The sequence below is a fragment of the Oncorhynchus mykiss genome, chromosome 24 (assembly GCF_057628025.1).
Source record: "Oncorhynchus mykiss isolate SJ-2025 chromosome 24, ASM5762802v1, whole genome shotgun sequence".
NCBI classification, from domain to species: domain Eukaryota; kingdom Metazoa; phylum Chordata; class Actinopteri; order Salmoniformes; family Salmonidae; genus Oncorhynchus; species Oncorhynchus mykiss.
Window position 1 is genome coordinate 11,598,857 of NC_143045.1, and position 25,242 is coordinate 11,624,098.

General features: G+C 42.5%; 1 protein-coding gene and 1 long non-coding RNA gene across 2 annotated transcripts in view; one reads left to right on the plus strand and one right to left on the minus strand.

The window, feature by feature from the left end:
* Positions 1 to 164: 164 nt before the first annotated feature.
* LOC149972364 (uncharacterized) lies at positions 165 to 3,947 on the minus strand. The gene is made up of 2 exons (XR_016491320.1): positions 587 to 3,947; positions 165 to 438 (listed from the first exon to the last, which is right to left on the minus strand). It is a non-coding gene; the product is annotated as an uncharacterized LOC149972364 (long non-coding RNA).
* A 923-nt stretch (positions 3,948 to 4,870) lies between these two features.
* Positions 4,871 to 25,242, plus strand: part of LOC110503318 (tyrosine-protein kinase BAZ1B) — a 29,533-nt gene continuing 9,161 nt past the window's right edge. The window contains exons 1-16 of the mRNA XM_036961235.2: positions 4,871 to 5,378; positions 5,526 to 5,648; positions 7,041 to 7,157; positions 8,081 to 8,225; positions 8,406 to 8,625; positions 9,885 to 10,006; positions 10,286 to 10,483; positions 11,938 to 12,108; positions 12,270 to 13,794; positions 14,805 to 14,943; positions 15,179 to 15,324; positions 18,444 to 18,558; positions 18,705 to 18,803; positions 22,070 to 22,250; positions 22,500 to 22,685; positions 23,447 to 23,594. Coding sequence (XP_036817130.2) covers positions 5,527 to 5,648; positions 7,041 to 7,157; positions 8,081 to 8,225; positions 8,406 to 8,625; positions 9,885 to 10,006; positions 10,286 to 10,483; positions 11,938 to 12,108; positions 12,270 to 13,794; positions 14,805 to 14,943; positions 15,179 to 15,324; positions 18,444 to 18,558; positions 18,705 to 18,803; positions 22,070 to 22,250; positions 22,500 to 22,685; positions 23,447 to 23,594 — 3,634 coding nt within the window. The 5' untranslated portion in view covers positions 4,871 to 5,378; position 5,526. The remainder of the gene's footprint in view (positions 5,379 to 5,525; positions 5,649 to 7,040; positions 7,158 to 8,080; positions 8,226 to 8,405; positions 8,626 to 9,884; positions 10,007 to 10,285; positions 10,484 to 11,937; positions 12,109 to 12,269; positions 13,795 to 14,804; positions 14,944 to 15,178; positions 15,325 to 18,443; positions 18,559 to 18,704; positions 18,804 to 22,069; positions 22,251 to 22,499; positions 22,686 to 23,446; positions 23,595 to 25,242) is intronic.

The window sequence follows — 25,242 nt, forward strand, 5'->3', positions numbered from 1 at the left end:
CACACACATACATGTAATAGTGCCAGACATGCACACAAACATATACAGTTGGCATTGCTGTTATGATTTTAGTTGTCCTTGATGTCCTTTGTTTTAAATGTATTATTTTGTTTTAATTATATATTTTTTGCATTGTTATTTGCTGTTTTCTTCTGTCTTCTTCCTTTGTCTCTTTAGTTCATTCTCTTGGTTGTTGGTATAACGAGAGGTTCTTGGGGGTGGGGAATGGAATTAATTGTATTTTTTATTTTTATTTGGGGGTGGGGGACTGTGGGAGGGGTCTTGAATGGTTGAGGGACAGCTATTGGTTGGGGAACTGTGTGTGTGTGTGTGTGTGTGGGGGGGGGGGGGGGGGGGGGGGGGGGGGGCCATGTCCAGTCATACTCGGGGTCTCAGCGTGTCCCTCAATGTCATTCAGATGGTGGTCATCGTGTGTCTCTGAATCACAACATTAAAGACGATGAGTGATCACAGGATATCCACAAATTGAGCCATACACAATATAATTTAAGCATTGAGGACAGTGTTTTGTTAACAACCTGGTGGTTTACACTATGTCTGTGTGTGAATGATGGAAGAATCTTACCTCAGCTGTAGGTCCATTTCAGTGTGTGTGGTCACTTAGACCTACATATCAACCAGTACTGGGACCATTGGAGACTTGGAATGCTTGCTCTCAAAGTGCTGCTTGAATGTCTTCGGGTCTGCATCTACTGTATAAAGGTGAAGTACAAAATGGAGGAAGTTAACAATCTGTGGCTTATATTTTATTCAAAGTTAACAAAAATTATAAACTAAGCAATAAGATGCAACAAACTACTAAAAAAATGAAAGACTGTACCACACAGGCCAGTACAATAGTCTACACATAGAGAGTAACCTAAAAGCACATACAATACCAACCAATACTACTCATCTGACAAGACAGGGCAGGTGTGGACCAGTGCTGCCTTTGCTGCAGTATTCTGGTCCGCAGCTACTCCCTTCTTCTTAACATCCGCCTCCTTGGTATCAGTCAACAAGTTCAGCTGTACCCATAGTACAGAATAATGACTTAAAGGGGTGGGCGGGTCCAGATATGAATAGCAGGAGCGTGTACAGTATACACTTTTGTTCCAGCCCAGTTTATACCTGATTACAAATCAAGGCCTATCGCGGTGATTCGTTATGATGATTATTTAAGTCTGGTGTTAGAGCTGGGCTGGGACAAAACCGTTCACTCACTCCTGCTCTTCAGGACATCCTGCAATGACCGAAACAGACCAAAGCAGGAGCACAGTGTTCCAGGTTGAAATAGATTACCTAGTTGAGAGGTGATAAGACTCAGGCACACACATTGGTTCTGGAATAGAAAAGGTTCAAATAAGGTTTGCAATTTGGAATCAATAACATGACAGTAATTTTACCAAAAAACAAACAGACGTGTGAATACCAATTTATTTAAAACACACCATAGCAGGTAGGACTGAATAAGGTTACATAACCATGCCTACTAGCTATACTAATGATCTGTTGTCCAGAGGGTAACAGCAAACAGATCAATCTATTCCTGTAGTAAACTAAGCACACTGTTGACTCAAGAGAGAATGATAATCAATTAGTCCATCTCTGAAACCTCACAAAAAGACAGACCAAAATAATACTGCTAGCTAGGGCAGCTACAAGTCAATAAGTACTTGAAGTAGGCTACCCATCCCTCACACACATTCACAAACAAACATTATCCAGAACACCTAGCTTCACCATCTAAGTTAGCTAGTTAGTTAACTACAGGTTTATATATTGATAAAATCAAAGATTATGGATATACTGACAAGATACAGGTGTCTCCGTCCTAACAATGGGAGTCGTTGTCCACAAAGCGGCATGGCGGGCTGTCTAGGTCCCGCCTATCCTTTCTTTGGATTGGTGTATACATCTTATTATTGTAATATTTTTTTAAATATTCGATGAGGATTGTTGACGTCAGCCGCCAGTTTTCAATGGAGAGAAATATTATGCCACTAGCCTCATGACATGAATATGCATAGCCATCTCGAGACAACTCCAATAGAAAGTGTTTTTTTCTCAAAGATGCCGGGATGTCACGTGTCCTACTTATACCAGTACACTCGTAACAACTTAAGCATTACAAAACTTTTATTAGATAAAATAAATCTCACGTAGCAAATAACCATTAATTTTTGTTGTTGAGCTAATTCGACACTCTGTTATTGACCTCCATACAAAAACTCCTTACTTGGTGGGCAAAAACAATGAAAAAACAACCAACGGCTTAGACAGATTTTCCGCTGAATTGGGCCTCTCTCTTCCTCTTCCTCTCTGATAAAAGTCACCTTGTCTGAGAGAGATTTACACAGTTATCAAAGCGTCACATCAGGGTAAGCCTACACGAAACACAGCCCTTATTTGAAGTGTTTCTAAAATCCCCCATGGGGAAAATTAATGGTTGAAAATCAATTGGAACCATTTCTAAGTTTGACCGTTAGGTTTTATGAGTATTATGACATACTGTGGTACTCTATTCAAATCCTGATTATGGTACTTACTCTGTAGATACATAATTTACAGTGGCTGATGGAATTTTACAGCATGTCAGAAGCTGCTATCCACATGCTGTTACAGTATAATATATTTATTATTTTGATGACATATCCCGATAAAATAAAATATTCGAAAGGTCTAGAGTGCCATCTGCATACTCCACAGACAGTGGCCGTGTTCAAGAGCATCAAGACCATGATGTAGCATGGGTAAATTGTGACTGACTGACTGATCTACAAATAATATTGAGTAGTTATTTAGGATGCAAGCCAGGTGATTTGTAGATCAGTCAGTCTCGACTAGCCTTTAAAGTCGGCTGCAATAGAGCTCGCCAGCTTGAAGTCCTAAAACCTGGAAATTAGCTATATATTCAGCCATCCCTATGGGAAAAAATCATGGCAAAAGAATGGGGTTTTGGTATAAATGCCCAAAAATAAGTTCTGAGGGTAACACTAGTTTAGGAGATTTTATACGTTTTGTTCTATGAGATAATAGCAGTCAGTTAACAAGAGCTTTATGAATTATGAAGCCTTTATGTGCTTTACGTGTTTTTTAAATTACATAAATTCTTCAAAAGTCTTCAAAATACACAAAAAGTGACTGATGAAGAGTATCTCCCAAACCTGTGTTTACCACATACCTTATAGAGAAATAGTAAAGATGTCTTTTCGTAGGAACTAACTACGGCATGGTTCGTTGGAGAAAGCCTATGAGGAAAATGAATGCCGTTTTTGTACGGTTTTTGGATAAATGCTGAAAAAAGGTATGTGGTATTCATTTTGTTCCATGAGATAATCTTTAACTTTTTGTGAATTTTGAAGAATTTATGTAATAATAAAAAACACATAATCACATAAAGACTTCATAATTCATAAAGTTCATGTTAACTGACTGCTGTTATCTCATAGAACAAAACGTATAAGATCTCCTAAACCTGTGTTAACCTCAGACCTTATTTTCGCGTTAATTCCAAAACCCTATTCTTTCACCATAAATTTTTCCCACATGAAGGCTGAACCAAAGATGGTTTAGTATGAAGATATGTAGAAATGCTTCTTCATTAGAAATTCCTGATCACGCTTGTAGGCAATGTCCTGGCGACGTTGGCTTGCTAAATGTATGCGCAAAAAAATACGTAATCTGTTCTAACGGTCGTCTCGCTCCGAACTGCGCATGTGCAAACTGCACTCCTATATATAAACAAAAATGTTTTGCCGAAAATAAAAACGTGTCAGCTTGTCAATTTTCGGAGGTTGGAGTAATAACATGTTCAGCTACTTAAGAAATTGACTCACATATAGGTTGTTTCTTTAGATTTCAAGAAAATCAACAACTAAGGAAGAATTGTCCACTTCTCTCATTCAGTTCTCAAACCCTAAACCCAGGTCTGGTCTTCCGAGTCTGCTTCGCAAACGTTCCCGGAAGTCTCGCAATGTGTGGCCTTCTGGGTTTAGAAAATGTGGCTGAACGAACCAGATATAACTAATTTCCGGGTTTTAGGACTACAACAAAGATTTTTATAACTAACCCAAGACAGACCACAGCTGGTCGTTTCCAATGGGAACAAATTAGTTATAGTGGGCAGAACAAGCGAGGAGGGGGGGGCAAAGCCAAACACGAGTTAGCGAGATTACTCACTGCCTCATTATTTAATATTCGTCAGCCCCCGTTGCTAAACCACGCCCCTAACATGATATAAGCCTTAGTTAAAGGTCGGGTAGTGACAAATGTCTAAAATTACTTGTCATTTGACATTTGAAATAATGTGTTGACACAACAGCGGCAAATCAAAGTATACTAACTATGAAACGGGCTTCATCACATTTCATTCTAGAGGAGGGCACCATTTTGAAATAGGGTTGGAAACAATAGAGCTCGCCAGTTTGTAGTCACAGATTGGACAATGAGACAGGTATTTCACCAGATGTATAAATGTGAAGCATCCGGTTTGCTTTTCCACTCACTACCAAATATGGGGATGAGAAAAAGCCTAGTCGCCGGCAATGGGAGAACATGGAGCGAGATGGATTTTTGGCTAATTTTCTCACTGATTGAACGTTTTATCTTAATACAGTTTTCTGTTCCAAAAACTAAAATATGTTACGAATAGAGTGAACTAAGTTTAGTCAAATTTACCCTTTGCAAAAGTAGTAAACAAAATGCGTTGTTTATAAGTAGTACAACGGCGAATTGAGTTATTGCACACGCGCATTTCAGAGTAGGCATTTCTTAACGGAAATATGCAAATTATAGCTAGAACGCGCCAATAGGATCGCTCTTTGTTAGACCAATCGAAAGAGAAAGGGGCGGGATAAATCTATACGACGCTATTTGCTGCTGGGGAAACTGAGTTTTAGGGTTGTGCACTATTTTTGCCGGGCGGAAACTCCCGCCATTTTTTCCAACCCAGTAATTCATCTCTTGCATATTTCAATTAAGTTATTACAACCCTTTACTATCATTGTAACAACTTAAACTTTCATGGACGGAAACTGCGAGTCAAAAAAAAAAATCGCTCAGTGAGAAGAGGCCTAGTCTTTGAGACTGGAGTGGAGAACGCGCCAGACCCCCTGACGAGAACCTCCGCTGTTGCCGCGAGTTGGAGAATTCTGTCAGCTCGCCTCTCCATCCTCCTTTGGGACAAGCTAGCAGAAGTTTCTCCGGATAGCCTACCCGAAGAGTCCATTATCATTGTACATTTTTAAACAGCTGTTTTTGTCAAGTTTGTGTTGATTAACAATGTCACAACTACCGGCGAACAGAACAAGGATGCGATTTGACTGCTAGCAAGAAGTGCTGTGTTATTGTTTGCGAGGATTTAGCCGACTTGCTAGGTTAGCTAGCTAGATGCTACACGTTGAATGCTCCTGGAATATTTGTGGATACTTGACTACATGCTAAGGCCATATTGTCATATTTTGCCTAGTTTTGTGGTAGGAGTTTTATTTTTTAAGACGTCATCGCTGCCGTTTCGTATTCAGGATGGCACCACTGCTGGGCCGGAAACCCTACCCGCTGGTTAAGCCGCTAGCCGAGCCGCCAGGCCCAGAGGAGGAGGAGGTCTACATTATCGAACACACCAAGGAGGCCTTCAGGAACAAAGAGTATCCTTTCACATTATGGCAAAGCCGACTCAGTTCGCCAGCTAGCTAGCTGACTGTCAAAGCAAAACCATTATGCACACTTATCGGAACATCGCGTTTTGTGTCAGTGTTTTAAATGTTGTTCAGCTTCTGAATATGAATAATAGCTAAATAGCTAACGTTAGCTATGTCGGATTTGTAGTGCTTCTTTGGGATTGTTTTCCCTATCGTAATATGCCAACACAGTCACTCACTGTTATTTCGTAGTCAAAGTTGTGCTCTCTTTTTAAAACTAGTTAACTGTTAGCTAACGTTACGGTTTGTCTGGTTAAGTACTACTAAAGTTACTACTATTATTTGACAATTGCGCTAGCTAGCTGATCTATGCATAACTGGTTTGGGTGATTCTCACGGTCTCGGAGTTTGTCATGCCGTCTCCTCGGTGGCGCGTTTACTAGCATGGCTAGCTGTAGACTGAAGAACAAGCAGATTATATCACGTCAGTTCTGACACTAACGTTAGCTCATGATCAAATCGGAAGGATTTGACTTGCAGATCAAACTGGTAAGTTTGACTTGTTGGAACCACAACGGTTGTGATATGACTTGTAAGAAAAGGCAAACGTGTTCGTGACATGACTCGCTTTCCAATCAAGTGTAGCCGGTGCATGCCCGATTGATATACTAATGCATCGTTCAGGTTGCTCAGCGGTGTAATAAAAATACAGTTCAATGCATTGTTTTGAGGTCCCCTAGCCTTACTACCAAAAGATACAGAAGTATTTTGGTGCCCCACGTGAGTTTGACATGTATTGCTCCTTGGGGCTGCATAACTCACTAGGCCAAGATCCCCACATTTTGTCTGTCTAGTCTAAAGGTACACTACCTTATCTGATAAACAGCAAATTACGAGCCACCTGTAAACAAACCCTAATACTACTACTATACCAGTGCAAAGCATCATCAAACCAAACGTTTGTGCTCTGCATTTTGTGAGTCAGTGCAATATAATAAGTAAAGTTTGTACTGCTTAACATCTAGTTCTAGATGCCAATGTCCGAATGATATAAACATGTGTTTTAACACATTGCTTAGTCCCTACAGAGAGGAAGACTTGTCAGATTTAGTTTCAGCTGGAGCACGGCGTTTCTGTGGATTATCCTGCACTTTGGCTCTGTTATGAAAGGATCCAGAATGTATGCTTGGTGTTGGACGTCCCTCACATCCGGCCTTTTAATTATTGAGATCAATTGCTCCTGACATGATTCATTAATTATGAATGCGGGGTCTCTCTGGGTATGCTGTAGAGCTAACTGAGTCAAGTGACTAAGTGGATGTTCCTATCATGTGTCCTAGTACTCACACTATGCGATTGAGGGGAATATATGTTGTTATCCTGATTAAATGGCTACAGCGAGTATGAGGCGCGCCTGCAGAGATACGCAGAACGCATCTGGACATGCAAGAGCACCGGCAGCAACCAGCTCACACACAAGGAGGCCTGGGAGGAGGAGCATGAAGTCACTGAACTGTGAGTAACAAGCAAGTCTAGCTTGAGCAACATTACGACCGCTAACAGAAATGCTCTGTTTCAAAATAAATATAAATCATCATTACATGCAGAGGCTAAAAAGATCAGTGTAGCTCCGTCTGTAGCACACACTGCTCACTGACTCCAGTTGAAGGTCACATGATTTACACCTGTGTTATTGGACGTTCCCCGCACGCCTCCTTCCTTTCTATTTGCAGGGCGTATGGATTGAGTCATCCTGGAATCTAGTGAATCCAGTGACGGGGAGAATGCATTTTATTTCATGAAAAGAGGAGGGTGCAAAATAAGAGTGTGGCCTGGTCTAGAAACAACCCCTAGGCACTTGTGTGCATCTGAAGGGATTGGATTAGGGATTGTTTATAGACCAGGTCTAGGTTCTCTCAATTGATACGTGTCCAGATTGGCTGCTGTGGCATTGAGCGCTGTGGGAGGACATTAAGCTTTGAGTTCTGTGTGTACACGAATGACCTCAGAGCAGCCAGGCTGTGCTCCTCCGGCACCCTCAGCGCAGGCCAGTCAGGATCAGCAGCCGTATTTAAAGATGTCTATTTATACCAGGCAGGGAAGCCAGGGTTTGAATTGGCTCCCCCTGTTGGAGAAGTGGTTGTGTACAGATAGGATAGGCATTGGTGGTCCTAGCAGTCTGTTTCATTGAGGTGTGTTCGTTTGTATGTATTCCTTGGATTGGACAGCTCCATGCATGTTTATGAATTACGGAAAGCATTTGCAGGTGACTTGATTAGTGAAATAGCAGTAGCCACACTAAGCCATCTGTCAAAATGATTTGAGTGAAAGTGCACCAATAAACACAAATCAGTTAGCGTAAGAAGACTGTTTATTGCTGGCATTTTCTATTGAGTGTTAGATAAATGAGATGTTTGACATGAGTGTTTTATGTCCAGGCTTCAGGAGGAATACCCACTATGGTTTGAGAAGCCCGTCCTGGAGATGGTCCACCACAACACGGTCTCCCTGGACAAGCTGGTGGACCAGGCCTGGGTGGAGATCCTCACCAAGTACGCCATAGATGAGGAGTGTGACTTTCTGGTGAGTTTTTTTTTTTTGTTGTTGTTTTTTTTTTTGTTGTCGAATGCTGTGAATGTTTGTTTTCATGTGGTGTGATAGTAGTCAATGAAGGTGGAAGAAATACTGTTAATGGAAAATATGTTGATATAAAATTAAATAGCTTTTTATCCCCCTCCACCTATTAATTTTGTTTTTATCAAGGTGGGGAAGGAAAAGAGTTTGCGGGTTAAGGTTGTGAAGATACACCCGCTTGAGGGGAACGCTGAGGGGGAGACCTCAGAGAAGAAGCTAGAGGGAGCCTGCGACTCTCCTTCCAGCGACAAGGAGAATGCAAGCCAGGAGAACCAGAAGAAGGAACAACAGCTGCCCAGAGAGGAGGAGAGCCCCAGGGAGACTAGGGAAAGCAAGAGAGAGAGCCTCAGTGAGTACAGCACCTTTGGGACATGTTGTGCAAACAGATACAATTATTAGATTTTGGGTAACCTACACCAAAATCCACCACAGTAGGTGTGTGAACGTTTAAACTAAATTGGGATCCTTAAAGTTAAGGAAAACCCTGACCCATTTTTTGTTTTTTCCCAACAAAATGTTAATTGCAGTGCAGTTACAGTGGTGTAAGGTACTCAATATGGATAGGGGAGACGCTAGCGTCTCAACTGGCCAATTGCTGGGGGAAATGCAGAGCGCCAGATTCAAATACAATTTGAAAAATTCAAACTTTCATTAAATCACACATGTAAGATACTCAATTAAAGCTACACTCGTTGTGAATCCAGTCAACATGTCAGATTTTTTAAATGCTTGTCAGCGAAAGCATAAGAAGCTATTATCTGATAGCCTGCACCAGCAGTAAACAAAGGAGCTAGCATAGCAGGCGCTACACAAAACGCTGAAATAAAATATAAAACAAGCATTACCTTTGACAAGCTTCTTTTGTTGGCACTCCAATATGTCCCATAAACATCACAATTGGTCCTTTTGTTCGATTAATTCCATCCATATATATCGAAAATGTCCGTTTATAAAGCGCGTTTGATCCAGAAAAAAAAACAGCTTACGTCACCACAAAATATTTCTGAACAGTTAGTCCTTGGGGTTTTGCCTGCTACATAAGTTCTGTTATACTCAGACATGATTCAAACAGTTTTAGGAACTTCAGTGTTTTCTATCCAAATCTATGAATAATATGTATATCTTATATTCTTGGCATGAGTAGCAGGGAGTTGAAATTTGGCACACTATTTATCCAAAGGGGAAAATTCTGCCCCCTAGCTTTAAGAGGTTTTAAAGGAAAACTATTTTATATATGAATGCAATGCAAAAAATAATAAACATGTCAGTTTAAACCATGTGTCAAACTCATTCCATTGAGGGCCGAGTGACTGCGGGTTTTCACTCCTCCCTTGTTTCTTGATTGATGAATTTAAGGTCGCTGATTAGTAAAGCAACTGACCTCAACTGGTTGTCTTAATTGAAACCAAAAACCATCAGTTTTGACATCCCTAAAATACAGCACTTTAAGATGTGTGCTAGTTCAGAGACCTCAGTTTTTACATTATTAAAGAGAATTGTCAAATGGACAAATTTGTACATGTAAAAATAGCATACAATCCACACAGGCCTGATTCCCAAAAATTCACATGCGTGTAAAAAATATACTGTGTGCTTGTTTCCCATTAGGTGACCGAGCACGGCGCTCCCCCAGGAAAACTCCCACCGCTATGAAGGAGGAGAAGAAGAGATGGGTGATGCCAAAGTTCCTGCCACACAAGTATGACGTGAAGCTGATCAGTGAGGACAAGGTTGGCATCCTCTCCACTGCTTTAAAATGTCTGGTTCACTTCTGGCCATCAAGTGTGCACATGTTTTATGTAACTGGGTCGTGTTCATTGGTTACACAATGGGGGGGAAATGGATCGGAACAGGAAGGGGCTACCTAAACTTGTCGAATAAGAAATGCACATTTTTTGTTTTCCGTTACCAAATAGATTGAAAATATTTTCCATTGCATGCTGTAATGAACATAACACTGGGGTCTATGTTATATAATTTATATACATTTTTAAACCCTACACCAACAGGTCATCAGTGATGTCCCAGTGGACAGCCTCTTCCGGACTGAGCGCCCTCCGACCAAGGAGATCATGCGCTACTTCATCCGCCACTATGCACTCCGGCTTGGGATGGGAGAGACGGCCCCCTGGGTGGTGGAGGATGAACTGGTGAAGAAGTTCAACTTGCCCAGCAAATTCAGCGACTTCCTCCTGGATCCACACAAGGTAAACCTAGATTTATATGGGGTTTTAACTTTTTTTTTTTTTTGTTGTCCAAAAACCTCCACATAATCTGTTGATTTTGGAGCAATGGATTATGTGATGAACATGTTGATAAAATAAAACAGTAAGACAAAACAGCATCATACATTGCCTTTAGAAACTATTCATACCCCTTGACTTATTTTACTTTTTGTTCTTACAGCCTGAATTGCAATGTTAAAAAATCTCACCCTTCTACATACAATACCCCATAATGACAGTGAAAACATGTTTTTAGAGGTTTTTGATAATTGTTTGAAAATTAAATACAGAAATATCTAATTTTTGAATTAGTTTTCACACCCCCTGAGTCAATACTTTGAAGAAGAACGTTTGGCAGTGACTATAGCTGAGTCTTTCTGGGTTAGTCTCTAAGAGCTTTCCACACCTGGATTGTGCCCATTTTATTATTTTATAAATTCTTCAAGCTCTGTCAAATTGGTTGTTGATCATTACTAGACAACAATATTCAGGTCTTGCCATTTTCAAGTAGATTTAAATCAACTAAATTGTCAACTCAGGAACATTCCCTGTCTTCTTGGTGAGCAGTTCCAGTGTAGATTTGGCCTTGTGTTTTAGGTTATTGTCCTAATGAAAGGTGAATTAATCTCCCAGTGTCTGGTGGAAAGCAGACTGAACCTCTTAAGATTTTGCCTGTGGTTAACTCCAATCTATCTTTTTATTTATTTTTTATCCTGAATATCTCCCCAGTCCGTAAAGATTACAAGCACACCCATAACATGATGTAGCCGCAGCTATGCTTGCAAATATGGAGAGGCTTACTCAGTAATATGTTTGGGGCAAATCCAGTACTTTGTATTCAGGACAAAGTGAATTGCTTTGTCATTTTTTTTGCAGTATTACTTCAGTGCCTTGTTGCAAACAGGATACATGTTTTGGAATATATTTTTTATTTTGCACAGGCTTCCTTTTCACTCTGTCAATTACGTTAGTATTTTGGAGCAACTACAATGTTGATCTATCCTCAGTTTTCTCCATTGATTGGCCTCCTAGAGAAATCCATGACCGGTTTCCTTCCTCTTCGACAACTGAGTTGGGAAGGATGCCTTTATCTTCGTAGTGTGATATGTATTGATACACCATGAAAAAGTGTAATGACTTCATCATGATCAAAGGGATATTCGATGTCTGCTTTGTTTTTTACCCATCTACCAATAGGTGCCCTCCCTGGTCTTTGTGGTTGAATCTGTTTGAAATGTACTGCTGGACTGAGGGACCTTACAGATTGTGTGTGTGGGGTACAGAGATGAGGTAGTCATTTAACAAATGTTCAACACTATTATTTCAGAGTCCATGCAACTTAAGTCAAGGGGTATGAATATTTTCTGACGGCAGTGTGTTTTTTTATATAACATTTGTTTTTAAGTATGTGACTAATAGTTTTGTTTGCCTTCTAGTTTTTCACAGAGAATCCAGTCTCAGCCAAGCGCAAGAGCCTGAGCTCAGAGGGCAAACCCAGTAAGAAGCTGAAGACCTCGAACAACCCGGGAGGAGGGAATTCGGGGAACGAGAAGAAAAATGATTCTCTCGGCATGCCCCTGAGCCCTACAATCTGGGGCCACATGCAGGTTTCTCAAATTTTATACATGCTGATGTAATCTCATTTGCCTATATTTTAGCTGGCTTAGTGGTTTTCTAAAGAATCAGAGGATTTGTTAGATGTTCAATTGAATTAGCATATTTAGTCTTGCAATGGATTGAATCAATAAAGCATCTATTTATTTTGTAGATGAAAATGAATGGCTCGCCTCTAAAGGTAAAGAACTCCGGAACCCCCAAGAAAAGAGAGGGTGGGGCTTCTGTACTCTCCTCCCCCAAATCCAGCAAAAAACCTGGAGACAAGAAATCTGCTACTGGCAAAAAGACCCCCGGCAAGAGCGGCCAGAAGGCATCATTCAAAAAGGATGAAAAGGTTGGAGGCACCAAGAAACCCAAGATGAAGCAAATGACTCTGTTGGACTTGGCCAAGAGCCCTCATTCCGCTGGAAGCCCCAAGAAGAGAGCCCGGAGCACCGGCCCAGGGACCCCCAAGCTTGGCAAGTCCCTGCACCCCATGGCCCTGCATCTGCTGCGCTACTACAAGGAGCACAAGGGCAAGGAGGACAAGAGGAACGCCATGTCCTGTCTCATATCCAAGGCGGCCAAGGCCCTCTCGCCTGAGGACCGGGGCCGGCTTCCTGAGGAGCTCTGCGATCTTGTCCTGAAGCGCTGGGAGTTGCTGGAGCACAAGAAGAAATGGGCGGCCATGAGCGAGGAGGAGAAGCGGGACGTGATGAGGAAGAGGCGTGAGGAGATCAAGGAGAAGCTCCGGGAGAAGACTAAGGAGCGGCGGGAGAAGGAGCTGCAGGTGCGCCGTGAGCAGCAGCGCCGCTATGAGGACCTGGAGATCGAGGGCGGCAAGGCACTACCTGTCTTCAAGCTGGTCGACATGCCAGAGGGCCTGCCCAATTCCCTGTTCGGAGATGTGGCCATGGTGGCGGACTTCCTCAACTGCTACGCGGGCCTGCTAATGCCCGATGACCAGTACCCGGTGACGGCAGTGGCCCTGATGGAGGCTCTGGCCGGGGAGAAGGCAGGTTTCCTCTACCTGAACCGTGTGCTGGTGGTGCTGCTGCAGACCCTGCTGCAGGACGAGCTGGCCGAGGGCTACAGCGAGCTGGACATGCCTCTGTCGGAGATCCCCCTCACCCTCCACTCTGTCTCTGAGCTGGTGCGCCTGTGCCTGCGGCCGTGTGATGCCCACGGCGATGACTCGGGCTCCGGGGGGGATGATTGGGGCCCCCTAGGGGGCTTCGACCAGGTGGTAAGCAGTGAGTTCCTTGAGCGGCTGGAGGCGGTGGAGGTGTTCGAGTTGACGTCAACGGAGAAGGCCAGCCTGCTGGTGGCACTGTCTCACCGCATCCTCATGACCTACTCGGTGGAGGACCACGTGGACTCCATGCAGCAGCGCTCGGCCGAGCTGTGGAAGGATAGGCTGGCCTCGCTCAAGGAGGTCAACGACCGCAAGCGGGCTGAGAAGCAACGGCGCAAGGAACAAGCTGATGTCAAAGGCGAGGAGGCTGCCAGTGGCGACACGCCGTCAGCCACCATCAAGGTGGAGAAGAAGAAAGAGGGTAGCACCAAGAAAGAGGTGAAGGTGAAAGCAGAGCCGGTGGCCGCGGAGCCGGAAGACATGATCAGTACGGTTAAGAGTAGGAGGCTGATGTCCATCCAGGCCAAGAAGGAAAAGGAGGAGCATGACAGACAGAACAAAGGTAAGGACAGTTGGACATGTAGATCATTAGACTGGGCCAGTTTTCCTGGTGAGGAAATACTCCCTATCATTAGGCAACAGTAAACATGTCGTCCCCACGAATGATGCAGCGTCCCTTTGAGCCAATCAGTGTAATTTTGAAAATGCCAGGTCTCTATGGCAAGACACATCATTCACTCAAGTTTTGTCAAAATTTGGCCAGTGGTGTTTTGAGTTTGTGGGTAAGCTAGACTCCTGTCCCAGAGCATGTGTGCCAAATTTCATCACTGAGTCAAACCGATCAAGAAATAGAAACGTGTCCGTTATAGCGCCACCGTGTGGTCGATATGATTGTTCTTGCATATGTTGTTTCTTGAGTGTTTTCAACATGTGTACCAAATGACGGATTTATATGCATTAGTGCCAGACCACGCACACATGAAAGTTTATTGGTCAATAGCGGCCATGTTTTTAGGTACTAGTCTGGAAAATATTGCTTGACGTGGCATTGTCCATAGATGCCACAGCAAGTTTCATGCAGATTGGTCATTCAGTGACTGAAGAGTCGCGGGGAACTCTTTTTGAATTTATTAAAGAAAGAAAGATGGGGAAAATGGTGGAAAGTCTTATGAGTCTGTTGAGGCAAATATGTTCCTTGTGAGGAGAGGGACCTATGTTTCAAATGTCATGATTGTAGATAAAACGGTGAGGGGCTTGACCTTTCAAAGTTTACATTTTCAATCTGTTACAGCGCCATTATCTGGCCATTTTGTAAATGCCACATCTCTATGGTAAGACTCATCTTTCACACAAGTTTCGTTAATGGGGCCAATGCGGTCTGAAGTCTCGTGGGACTAACTTATTAACAGACGGAGACAGATCCACAGTCCTCACCCCGATTTTCATTGTGGGGGACAATTAGAAAGGATAAGATAGCTATGGTTGAGTCCATAGTTGCTTAGGTGATTTATGCAATGGCAATGCTCTGTTATGAATGAGTGCCGGCTCAAATTCTGTTTTGTCTCCCCTCAGAGCGTATGGAGAAAGAGGCGGAGGAGGAGCGTGTCCGCAAGCAGAAGGCTGCAGCGGAGAGGGCCTTCCAGGACGGCATCGCCAAAGCCAAACTGGTGCTGAGGAGAATCCCACTGGGAACTGATCGAAACCATAACAGGTCAGCACGCACAATTCAAAGGTTCACAATATGTTTAGGTGTTTTATTTACAGTCGACTATTGATACATGCACAGTGCTCTGGTTTAGTGCATGCATCCTCAACGGTCCCAAGACATTGGATATATTAGGAAACGACAACTATGTAAACCGTTTTACCACATACAGTTGATTCAGGTCACTGTTGGTTTATATTACCATCGGTATTGACCCGCCAACTCTTTGTCTGTGTGTTAGGTACTGGCTGTTTTCTGATGTTGTGCCTGGCCTGTACATAGAGAAGGGCTGGGTGCACGACAGCATTGACTACAGTTACACCCTCCCCCTGGAAGAGGCTACAGCCGAGCCTGAGGACGAGGAGGCTACCAAAGAGGAGACTAATGGTAAGTTCGTACACTGTCATCACAGCTGAGAGTCTGCACACCTTAGTACTAGTACACCTTATGCTCTTCACTAGCTATGTTTAGTGCCTCATGTCCCAGAAGAGTAAATAAATATAATTGATAAATATAGCTGTGTGCACATGGCAGAAAGGACACACAAGATCAGTTGAATAACAAAACAAGCACTCGATCATGTAGAAACTATTGTTATGTGGAATCATGAGTCTAAATACAAAGTCTGGAGTGAATCTGACGTATGGTTCATGAGGAGAAGATTATTGCAGGTTTTGAGCATTAGCGTTACATATGCAAAGAATAGTTTCCTTGTTTTAGATGTCAATACGAAATTCAGTGTGGTTTATCTTAAGGACATCCACGATAGGGATGACAAGTTGATGGTCCAATGTTGAGTGGATTTACACTAGTTTTAAATGGACACATCAAATAACTCTTGACCATTTCCGCAGTTTTTCTCAAACTACGTTAAGACTTGTACAATGGGCCTACTTGTAATTTGGTTCTTTTGGTCATGAGAAAAAGTCTTTGGTAGTATTTTTAGCATATGTGCTAATTTGCATCTACTGGTATAGTGTGGCAATCTTTGAATACATCAACTTTATTTTCTTAAACTCTTTAGACTATTGTGATGAGTCAAAAGACCAAAATTTGAGTAAATCTGACTTAGTCCCTGAGTTTTTTTTTTTAATGATTATTTGGAGCATTAGCTTTACATCAAAAGGTGAATTGTTAATAGTTTCCTTATTTCTTAAGATCTCAGTGCCAAACTTAGTTTCAAGTTGATTGGCCATCGTGGAGTGGATTTACAAAGGATTTGAATGGACACGTAAAATCTGCTTTCCTTATTTATTAATAACTCAGCCATCTCTTAACCTAAGTCAAAGTCGACCTCATCTCTGCTCTCACATCCAACCTGGATCCATGTTTGGTTTTAATGCAGATAAGAGCACTAAATCCAGCTTCACACAGACATGAGCTGGCAAAGGGTGCCATAGGTTTTTATGGTCAAATCATGACTTCAGTGATCTTCAGGTCAGAAAGTCTGAGTTCTCGAAAGAGGCCTGAGATTCTGAGTTGTAACTGTTCAAAACAAATTTTCCTAGTCTGAGCTCTTATTTAAAAAAAAAAAAAAAAATAGTTTTATACATGTTCCCAGCTGTCTTGAACACACTGAAGTTGGAGATTTCCGAGTTTTGAACGTGGCATTAATGATCAAAATGAGACGGCAGGGTATTCTCTTTGAGTCAGGAACCTAAACACCTGCATGCTTGTGTTCAGTTCGCTCATTTCCCCAAATATGTCTGTTACGTAAGCAAGGAGACACATTTTATTTTCATAAAGTCACCAAAGTTCCTCTCTCAATGTGAAAAATCTCACGCGACCCCATTTTTATATTGGGTGATCCCTAGTTTGGGAATCGCTGTCTTAACCAATCCCTTCGTTTTTCTCAAACTAAGTTACAGGGTTCGTACGTCGTGAAAATCCTGGAAGTAATGGAATTAAATTAAAAAAAAAGGTTTTCCATCAACTTCTCCGTTGCTCGCAAAGAGATACTGTCGGACATTGCAGCAGCAGTTAGGCCTATATATAGCCTGTAAAATATGATAGAGAACAGACTAGGTAGCCAGTTAAAAATGTATATTGTAGCCTGTAGTTAACTGTTTAGCTGTAGTTAGCATGTATGTTTTTGTTATGTTCCAAAAAAAAGTCCACTGAAACTTGTGAATAAGGCCATTTTAAAGTTGATTAATTTAAACCATTATTTTTTACAACACACGATTCACTTTGCCATTGTATTAGTTGGGATTAGTTAGTATTAGTGGGTTAAAAAGATTAGCTGTGGCTTTTCTTTTGGATTATGTGGCTTCAACTTGTTTTGTAAATACTTTCAGTTGATTTGGGCATCCGATGTATGGGACATGACAAATCAATAGATGCTAGTCAGCCTGCAAAGTAAACACTTCTAAGGTAGCTAAGATCAAAATGACTACACTAAAAGGTACATTTTACTGAAAATGTGTGGGCTTGCTTCAGCTGAATAAAAGGATTTGTATTCTACCATAGCATTTGATGTATTAAATTAGTGAATTATTTCAAAAGACATAATGTATTTGGTTGCAATATTATACATGACAGCTAGTGGATGTGTAGGTTGTTATTCCAGTACCCCTCTGTTTGAGCAGAGCTTGATCAAAAGCCTGCAGAACTAGTAGCTCTCCAGACTGAGGGTTGACCACATGTGTTTTATACAGTTGTCTAACTAGTATTCTACTTTGAGGGGGTTAAAAAGATTAGCTGTAGCTTTTCTTTTGGATGATGTGGCTTCAACTTGTTTTTAAAAAATACTTCCAGTTGATTTGGGCATCCAATGTATGGGACATGACAAATCAATAGATGCTAGTCAGCCTGTTAACCTTGGTTAAGTGCCTTGCACAATGACAGGAGATGCTACATGGGATCAGAGAGCAGCCTCTGTGTCAATACCACATGACACATCCTTTTTTTTAAACGTAGAAGTCATGATATTCCATATCTCAAAAATGTGTATGAACCCTGAAGTTAAGAGAGGCCTACGTACTGAATTTGAGGACATTTTTTTCAATTTCCAAAATGGAGGAAAATCAACCGGAGTGACCTTATGGGCCCTTGAGGCAAATTTGTTCAGCATTTAAAAGACGCCTACATACAAAGTTTAGTCTCTAGGGTAAACAGGGCGACTGATATGAGGATTTAAGTGAAAACGCTTATAACAGTACCATTCTTTGCTAAATTACTCATGACCTCGTAGTTTCTGTTGGGCAACTTAGGAAAAATATGTTAGTTATTTGAACATGTCAAGAAAGAAATAAGAATTAAGAGAATAATATAATAATCACTACTTCTATGAAACCTATAATATTCTTGATATTCTTAATATTATTAGTTGTAGTAGTTGCAGCGTTAAACCTGGGTCGTATTCATTAGGTCACACCGTAGGAAAAACCTAGTGCAACAAGAAAAACAAAAACAAGCTATTCTTATTGGTCAAGTTCAGAGAGTCCCTAACTTTCTTTGCCTTTGTGCCTACTGAACACGACCCTGTTCTGTTTCTGGTCCTACAGATGTTGAGGAGGACGGTGGCAGTCTAGATGGTGCTCTGAGCGAGGGAGCCCACCAGGGGGTGCTAGCCGCCGTCTGCATCGAGACCACCACTCCCAACCAGGGACAGAACCTCTGGTGAGAAACTCACTGACAGAAGATCATTGGTTGACTTGATAACATACAGATTAGTCGTTCAATGTAACAATGTTAAAACGATACCAGAGATCATATTATATTTGTGCTATGGTATATTGTATGCTTACTCCACGCTTGTGTTAAAGGTTTGTGTGTGATGCTCCACGGGAACTCGATGACCTGGTGGAGAGCCTCCACACGCAGGGTGTGAGAGAGAGTGAGCTGAAGACCAAGCTGCAAGTCAGGTGAGGAGACATTTGCCTTATATTCCACATACCGAGCCAATGCCTGTTCACCCCGCTATCAACCAGAAGGTGAGGTCAGTACAGGTGCATCAAAGCTGGGACCGAGAGACTGAAAAACAGCTTCTATCTCAAGTCCATCACTGTTAAACAGTCATCACTAACATTGAGTGGCTGCTGCCAACACACTGACTCATCTCCAGCCACTTTAATAATTAAAAATTGGATGTAATGTATCACTAGCCACTTTAAACAATGCCACTTTATATAATGGTTACATACTAGAGGTCGACCGATTATGATTTTTCAACGCCGATACCGATTATTGGAGGACCCCAAAAAAGGCCGATACCGATTATTGGAGGACCCCAAAAAAGGCCGATACCGATTATTGGAGGACCCCAAAAAAGGCCGATACCGATTATTGGAGGACCCCAAAAAAGGCCGATACCGATTATTGGAGGACCCCAAAAAAGGCCGATACCGATTATTGGAGGACCCCAAAAAAGGCCGATACCGATTATTGGAGGACCCCAAAAAAAGGCTGATACCGATTAATCGGGCCGATATAAAATGTTTTTATTTGTAATAATGACAATTACAACAATACTAGATGAACACTTATATATAATACATCAATAAAATAAATTTAGCCTCAAGTAAATAATGAATCATGTTCAATTTGGTTTAAATAATGCAAAATCAAAGTGTTGGAGAAGAAAGTAAAAGTGAAGGCCTCCCGGGTGGCGCAGTGGTTAAGGGCGCTGTACTGCAACGCCAGCTGTGCCACCAGAGACTCTGGGTTCGCGCCCAGGCTCTGTCGTAACCGGCCGCGACCGGGAGGTCCGTGGGGCGAGGAGGACGGTGGCAGTCTATGGTTTGGCAGGTAGCGAAATCCTTGTCTCATCGCACACCAGCGACTCCTGTTGCGGGCCGGGCGCAGTGCGCGCTAACCAAGGTTGCCAGGTGCACAGTGTTTCCTCCGGCACATTGGTGCGGCTGGCTTCCGGGTTGGATGGCGCTGTGTTAACAAGCAGTGCAGCTTGGTTGGGTTGTGTGGACGCTTGACTTTCAATCTTCGTCTCTCCCGAGTCCGTACGGGAGTTGTAGAGATGATACAAGATAGTAGCTACTAAAACAATTGGATACCAAGAAATTGGGGAGAAAAAGGGGTACAATTCAACCTTGCTCAGAACATGAGAACATGTTCCTTTTAACATGAGTCTTCAATATTCCCAGGTAAGAAGTTTTAGGTTGTAGTTATTATAGTTATAGTTATTATATTTCTCTCTATACCATTTGTGTTTTCATATACCTTTGACTATTGGATGTTCTTATATGCACTTTAGTATTGCCAGTGTAACAGTATAGCTTCCGTCCCCCTCCTTGCTCCTACCTGGGCTCAAATCAGGAACACATCGACAACAGCCTTGAAGCAGCGTTACCCATCGCTCCACAAAAGCCGCTGCCCTTGCAGAGCAAGGGGAACAACTACTCCAAGTCTCAGAGCGAGTGACGTTTGAAACGCTATTAGCGCGCACCCCGCTAACTAGCTAGCCATTTCACATCGGTTACACCAGCCTAATCTCGGGAGTTGAAACAGCTGCTGGCAAAACGCACAAAAGGGCTGTTTGAATGAATGCTTATGAGCCTGCTAGTGCCTACCATCGCTCAGTCAGACTGCTCTATCAAATCATAGACTTAATTATAACATAATAACACACAGAAATACGAGCCTTAGGTCATTAATATGGTCGAATCCGGAAACTATCGTCTCTGAAACAAGACGTTTATTCTTTCAGTGAAATACGGAACCGTTCCGTATTTTATCTAACGGGTGGCCATAAGTCTATTCCTGTTACATTGCACAACCTTCAATGTCATGTCATAATTACGTAAAATTCTGGCAAATTAGTTTGCAACGAGCCAGGCGGCCCAAACTGTTGCATATACCCTGACTCTGCGTGTAATGAACGCAAGAGTAGTGACACAATTTCACCTGGTTAATATTGCCTTCTAACCTGGATTTCTTTTAGCTATATATGCAGGTTTAAAAATATATACTTCTGTGTATTGATTTTAAGAAAGGCATTGATGGTTATGGTTAGGTACAGTCGTGAAACGATTGTGCTTTTTTTTCGCAAATGTGCTTTTGTTAAATCATCCCCCGTTTGGCGAAGTTGGCTGTCTTTGTTAGGATGAAATAGTCTTCACACAGTTCAACGAGCCAGGCATCCCAAACTGCTGCATATACCCTGACTCTGTTGCAAGAGAAGTGACGCAATTTCACTAGTTAAAAGAAATTCATGTTAGCAGGCAATATTAGCTAAATATGCAGGTTTAAAAATATATACTTGTGTATTGATTTTAAGAAAGGCATTGATATTTATGGATAGGTACACGTTGGATCAACGACGGTCCTTTTTCGCGAATGCGCACCGCATCGATTATATGCAACGCAGGACACGCTAGATAACTACACATGGTTGATGATATTACTAGTTTAACTAGTGATTATGATTGATTGATTAATTGTTTTTTATAAGATAAGTTTAATGCTAGCTAGCAACTTACCTTGGCTTACTGCATTCGCGTAACAGGCAGGCTCCTCGTGGAGTGCAATGTAAGGCAGGTGGTTAGATCGTTAACTGTAAGGTTGCAAGATTGAATTCCCCAGCTGACAAGGTAAAGAAATCTATCCTTCTGCCCCTGAACGAGGCAGTTAACCCACCGTTCCTAGGCCATCATTGAAAATAAGAATGTGTTCTTAACGGACTTGCCTAGTTAAATAAAGGTGTTAAAAAATAAACGATATCCGATTGTTATGAAAACTTGAAATCGGCCCTAATTAATCGGTCGACGTCTATTACATGCCCTACATTACTCATATGTATATACTGTACTCTATACCATATACTGCATCTTGCCTATGCCGTTCGGCCATTGCTCATGCATCTATTGTTATGTACATATTCTTATTCATTCCTTTACACTTGTGTGTAGAAGGTAGTTGTTGTGAAATTGTTAGATACTTCTGCGTGGTCGGAACTAGAAGCACAAGCATTTCACTACACTCGCATTAACATCTGCTAACCATGTGCATGTGACAAATAAAATTTGATTTGACCCTCCACCAATTCATTGCTTTGTGAGCGACGCCACACTTTATCTAGTCCTATTTATGCAAATGGCCCAGTGTTTTTCCTGGTTAGATCACATGGATCAGGTTTATGTGTGTGACTGACTGACTGGGTGTTATACGCTGACAGGTACCAGGACATCCTCCACTCTATCAACCTGGCCCGCAAGGGGAACCCGGGGCTGAGGAGCTGCGACGGCCACCAGGAGCTGCTTAAGTACCTGCGCAGCGATGTCATCGAGGTGGCCTCGCGCCTCCAGAAAGGCGGCCTGGGTTACATGGACGACAGCATGGATGAGTTTGAGAGAAAGGTAACTATTTATTCACACAATCAATTGACATGTTTGGAATCAGGAGTTTATCCTGATCACATATCTGGTCAGGTCATATGGGCAGGAAAAACTAATGGCCATACATATTATTTTGTATCTACAAACTTTTCAAGATTTTCGTCAATGCCCATTTACCTGTATTTGTCTTTGGGCCTTGCACACCCAGAAGAGTATGACCTCTGAACTTGACTATTCCCCTCTGACTCCTGTCTGTCTCTGTGTGTTCAGGTGCGTGACCTGGAGAACCTAAAGGACTTTGGGGAGTGCGTCATCACCCTCCAGGCCTGCGTCATCAAGAAGTTCCTGCAGGGCTTCATGGCCCCCAAGCAGCAGAAGAAGAAAAAGCAGGAAGGGGAGGAGAGCAGGAAAACTGAGGAGGTGGATGAGGAGAAGAAACTGGCGGAGGAGGCAAGGGTGAGTAATACCTATTTTAGACAGAACATGGTATGTTACCTGTAATTTAAAACAAGGCAACCCCTTTTCAAACAGCCCCTTTTTTATCACTTTCTTGCAAGTAGCTCGGGCAGTGTAGGCCATCATTGTATATAAGAATTTGTTCTTAACTCACGCTCTCCAGTTAAATAAATAAAAATCTATATTTTTTTGAACAACCCCTTTTATACATGTCAGTGCGTAACCGGCAATTGGAAGAGGGATGATTAAACCATGGGGCCTGTTTGCAATTCAAACTAGGAAGGTGTTAAACAGTAGTGTTATTGAATTTACCTGCATAAAACAGATCTTTTCTCGCAGACCCATTACCAGTTTTTTGGTTACAGTGTCATAACTAGGTCTCGAGGTGGATTGTAATGTACCTTTTTATTTTTTTACCCTCTACCTCGTTCAGATATTAACACAATGTGGTATGAAGAAGATGGCATGGTTAACAAAAGTGGGATATGTGTCCTGTATATGAAGGGGGTATTACTGACGGTCCTGAGTTCGATGTTTCTTCATCCTGCTAATGGTTAAGGACAGGATTGAAGATAGGGTAATCTGATCCTTGATCTGGTTTTAAAGGGCTTCTACCCCGAGCTGTATTTGAGCTTAAGGAGGACTGTCTTTTCAAATCAAATAAATGTTTTAAAGTGCACTTTAAACACACTTCTGTAAAAATCGATACAATAAAAAAAAAAAAAGTTATTAAAAAAAGTAGTCATTTGTCTGCCGTGCAGGTGGCGACGGCAGTAGAGAAATGGAAGACGGCGATCCGCGAGGCCCAGACCTTTTCCCGGATGCACGTGCTGCTGGGCATGCTGGACGCCTGCATCAAGTGGGACATGTCGGCAGAGAACGCACGCTGCAAGGTGTGCCGCAGGAAAGGTGGGTGATCCTCAACGTCCTGGAGCTGTATGAGGGAGTCTAAAACTGGTGTCAATGGAAAGGAAATGCCAATTAGTAAGAAACCATTACAGATAGTGTCCTAAAAGTGGATCTAATTTTAACACACGTCGATCAGAGGTAAATAAAAACAAAAAAACATCAGGGAGGGGTGTTGTTGGTTGCACATCGTGCCCCAAGGTCTCGTCAAGAAAACCTTTCTCAGTATTGAGTCAGCTACACCAGCATTTTCCAAACTCGGTCCAGCCCCCCCCCCCCCCCCCCCCCCCGGGTGCAAGTTGTTTTGCCTTAGTACTACACAGCTGATTAAAATAATCAAAGCATGCTGATGAGTTGGTTATTTGAATCAGCTGCGTAGTGCTCAGGCAAAAACCACAATATGCACCCAAGGGAGACCCCAGTACCGAGTTTCGTTAAACCCTGATTTACAATAAAATCATTTGACTGTCATTTTCTGCCTGTTGGAGATGATCCACCTGAGTACGGTGCTGTGAAGACTTCGGCTATCCACAAATCACCTTGCATTCCACTCAAGCCGGAGTGTCAATCTGGCCCACGAGGTGGTTTGAGTAAAACATTTATAAACAAACATTTTAGGGGTTTGCTGGCCCCTGCACTAAAGGAATCTTTGCATTAAAAATGAGCAAATCTGTTCATGGCCTTGGAATTAAACCTCTCGAACAGGCAGAAAGACATGATTGACTAATGTATAGAATCTTTGAATGACTGAACTGGAGTTGCTATGTGACGTTATCAGCTACAGTTGAAGTCAGAAGTTTACATACACTTAGGTTGGGGTCATTAAAACTTGTTTTTCAACCACTCCACAAATTACTTGTTAACAAACTACAGTTTGGGGCCTCCCGGGTTGGGCAGTGGTCTAGGGCACTGCATCGCAGCGCTAGCTGTGCCACCAGAGACTCTGGGTTCGCGCCCAGGGTCTGTCGCAGCCGGCCGTGACCGAGAGGTCCGTGGGGCGACGCACAATTGGCCTAGCTTCGTCCGGTTTAGGGAGGGTTTGGCCGGTAGGGATATCCTTGTCTCATCGCGCACCAGCGACTCCTGTGCCGGGCGCAGTGCACACTAACCAAGGTCGCCAGGTGCACGGTGTTTCCTCCGACACATTGGTGTGGCTGGCTTCCGGGTTGGATGCGTGCTGTGTTAAGAAGCAGTGCGGCTTGGTTGGGTTATGTTTCGGAGGAAGCATGGCTTTCGATCTTCGTCTCTCCCGAGCCCGTACGGGAGTTGTAGCGATGAGACAAGATAGTAATTACTAACAATTGGATACCATGAAAAAGGGGGTAAAAATAAAAACTACAGTTTTGGCAAGTCAGTTAGGACATCTACTTTGCATGCCACAAGTAATTTTTCCAACAATTGTTTACAGACAGATTATTTCACTTATAATTCACTGTATCACAATTCCAGTGGGTCAGACATTTACATTTTTAAACAGCTCGGAAAATTCCAGGAAATGATGTCATGGCTTTAGAAGCTTCTGATAGGCTAATTGACATAATTTGAGTCAATTGGAGGTGGACCTGTGGATGTATTTCAAGGCCTACCTTCAAACTCAGTGCCTCTTTGCTTGGCATGATAGGAAAATCAAAAGAAATCATGCAAGACCTCA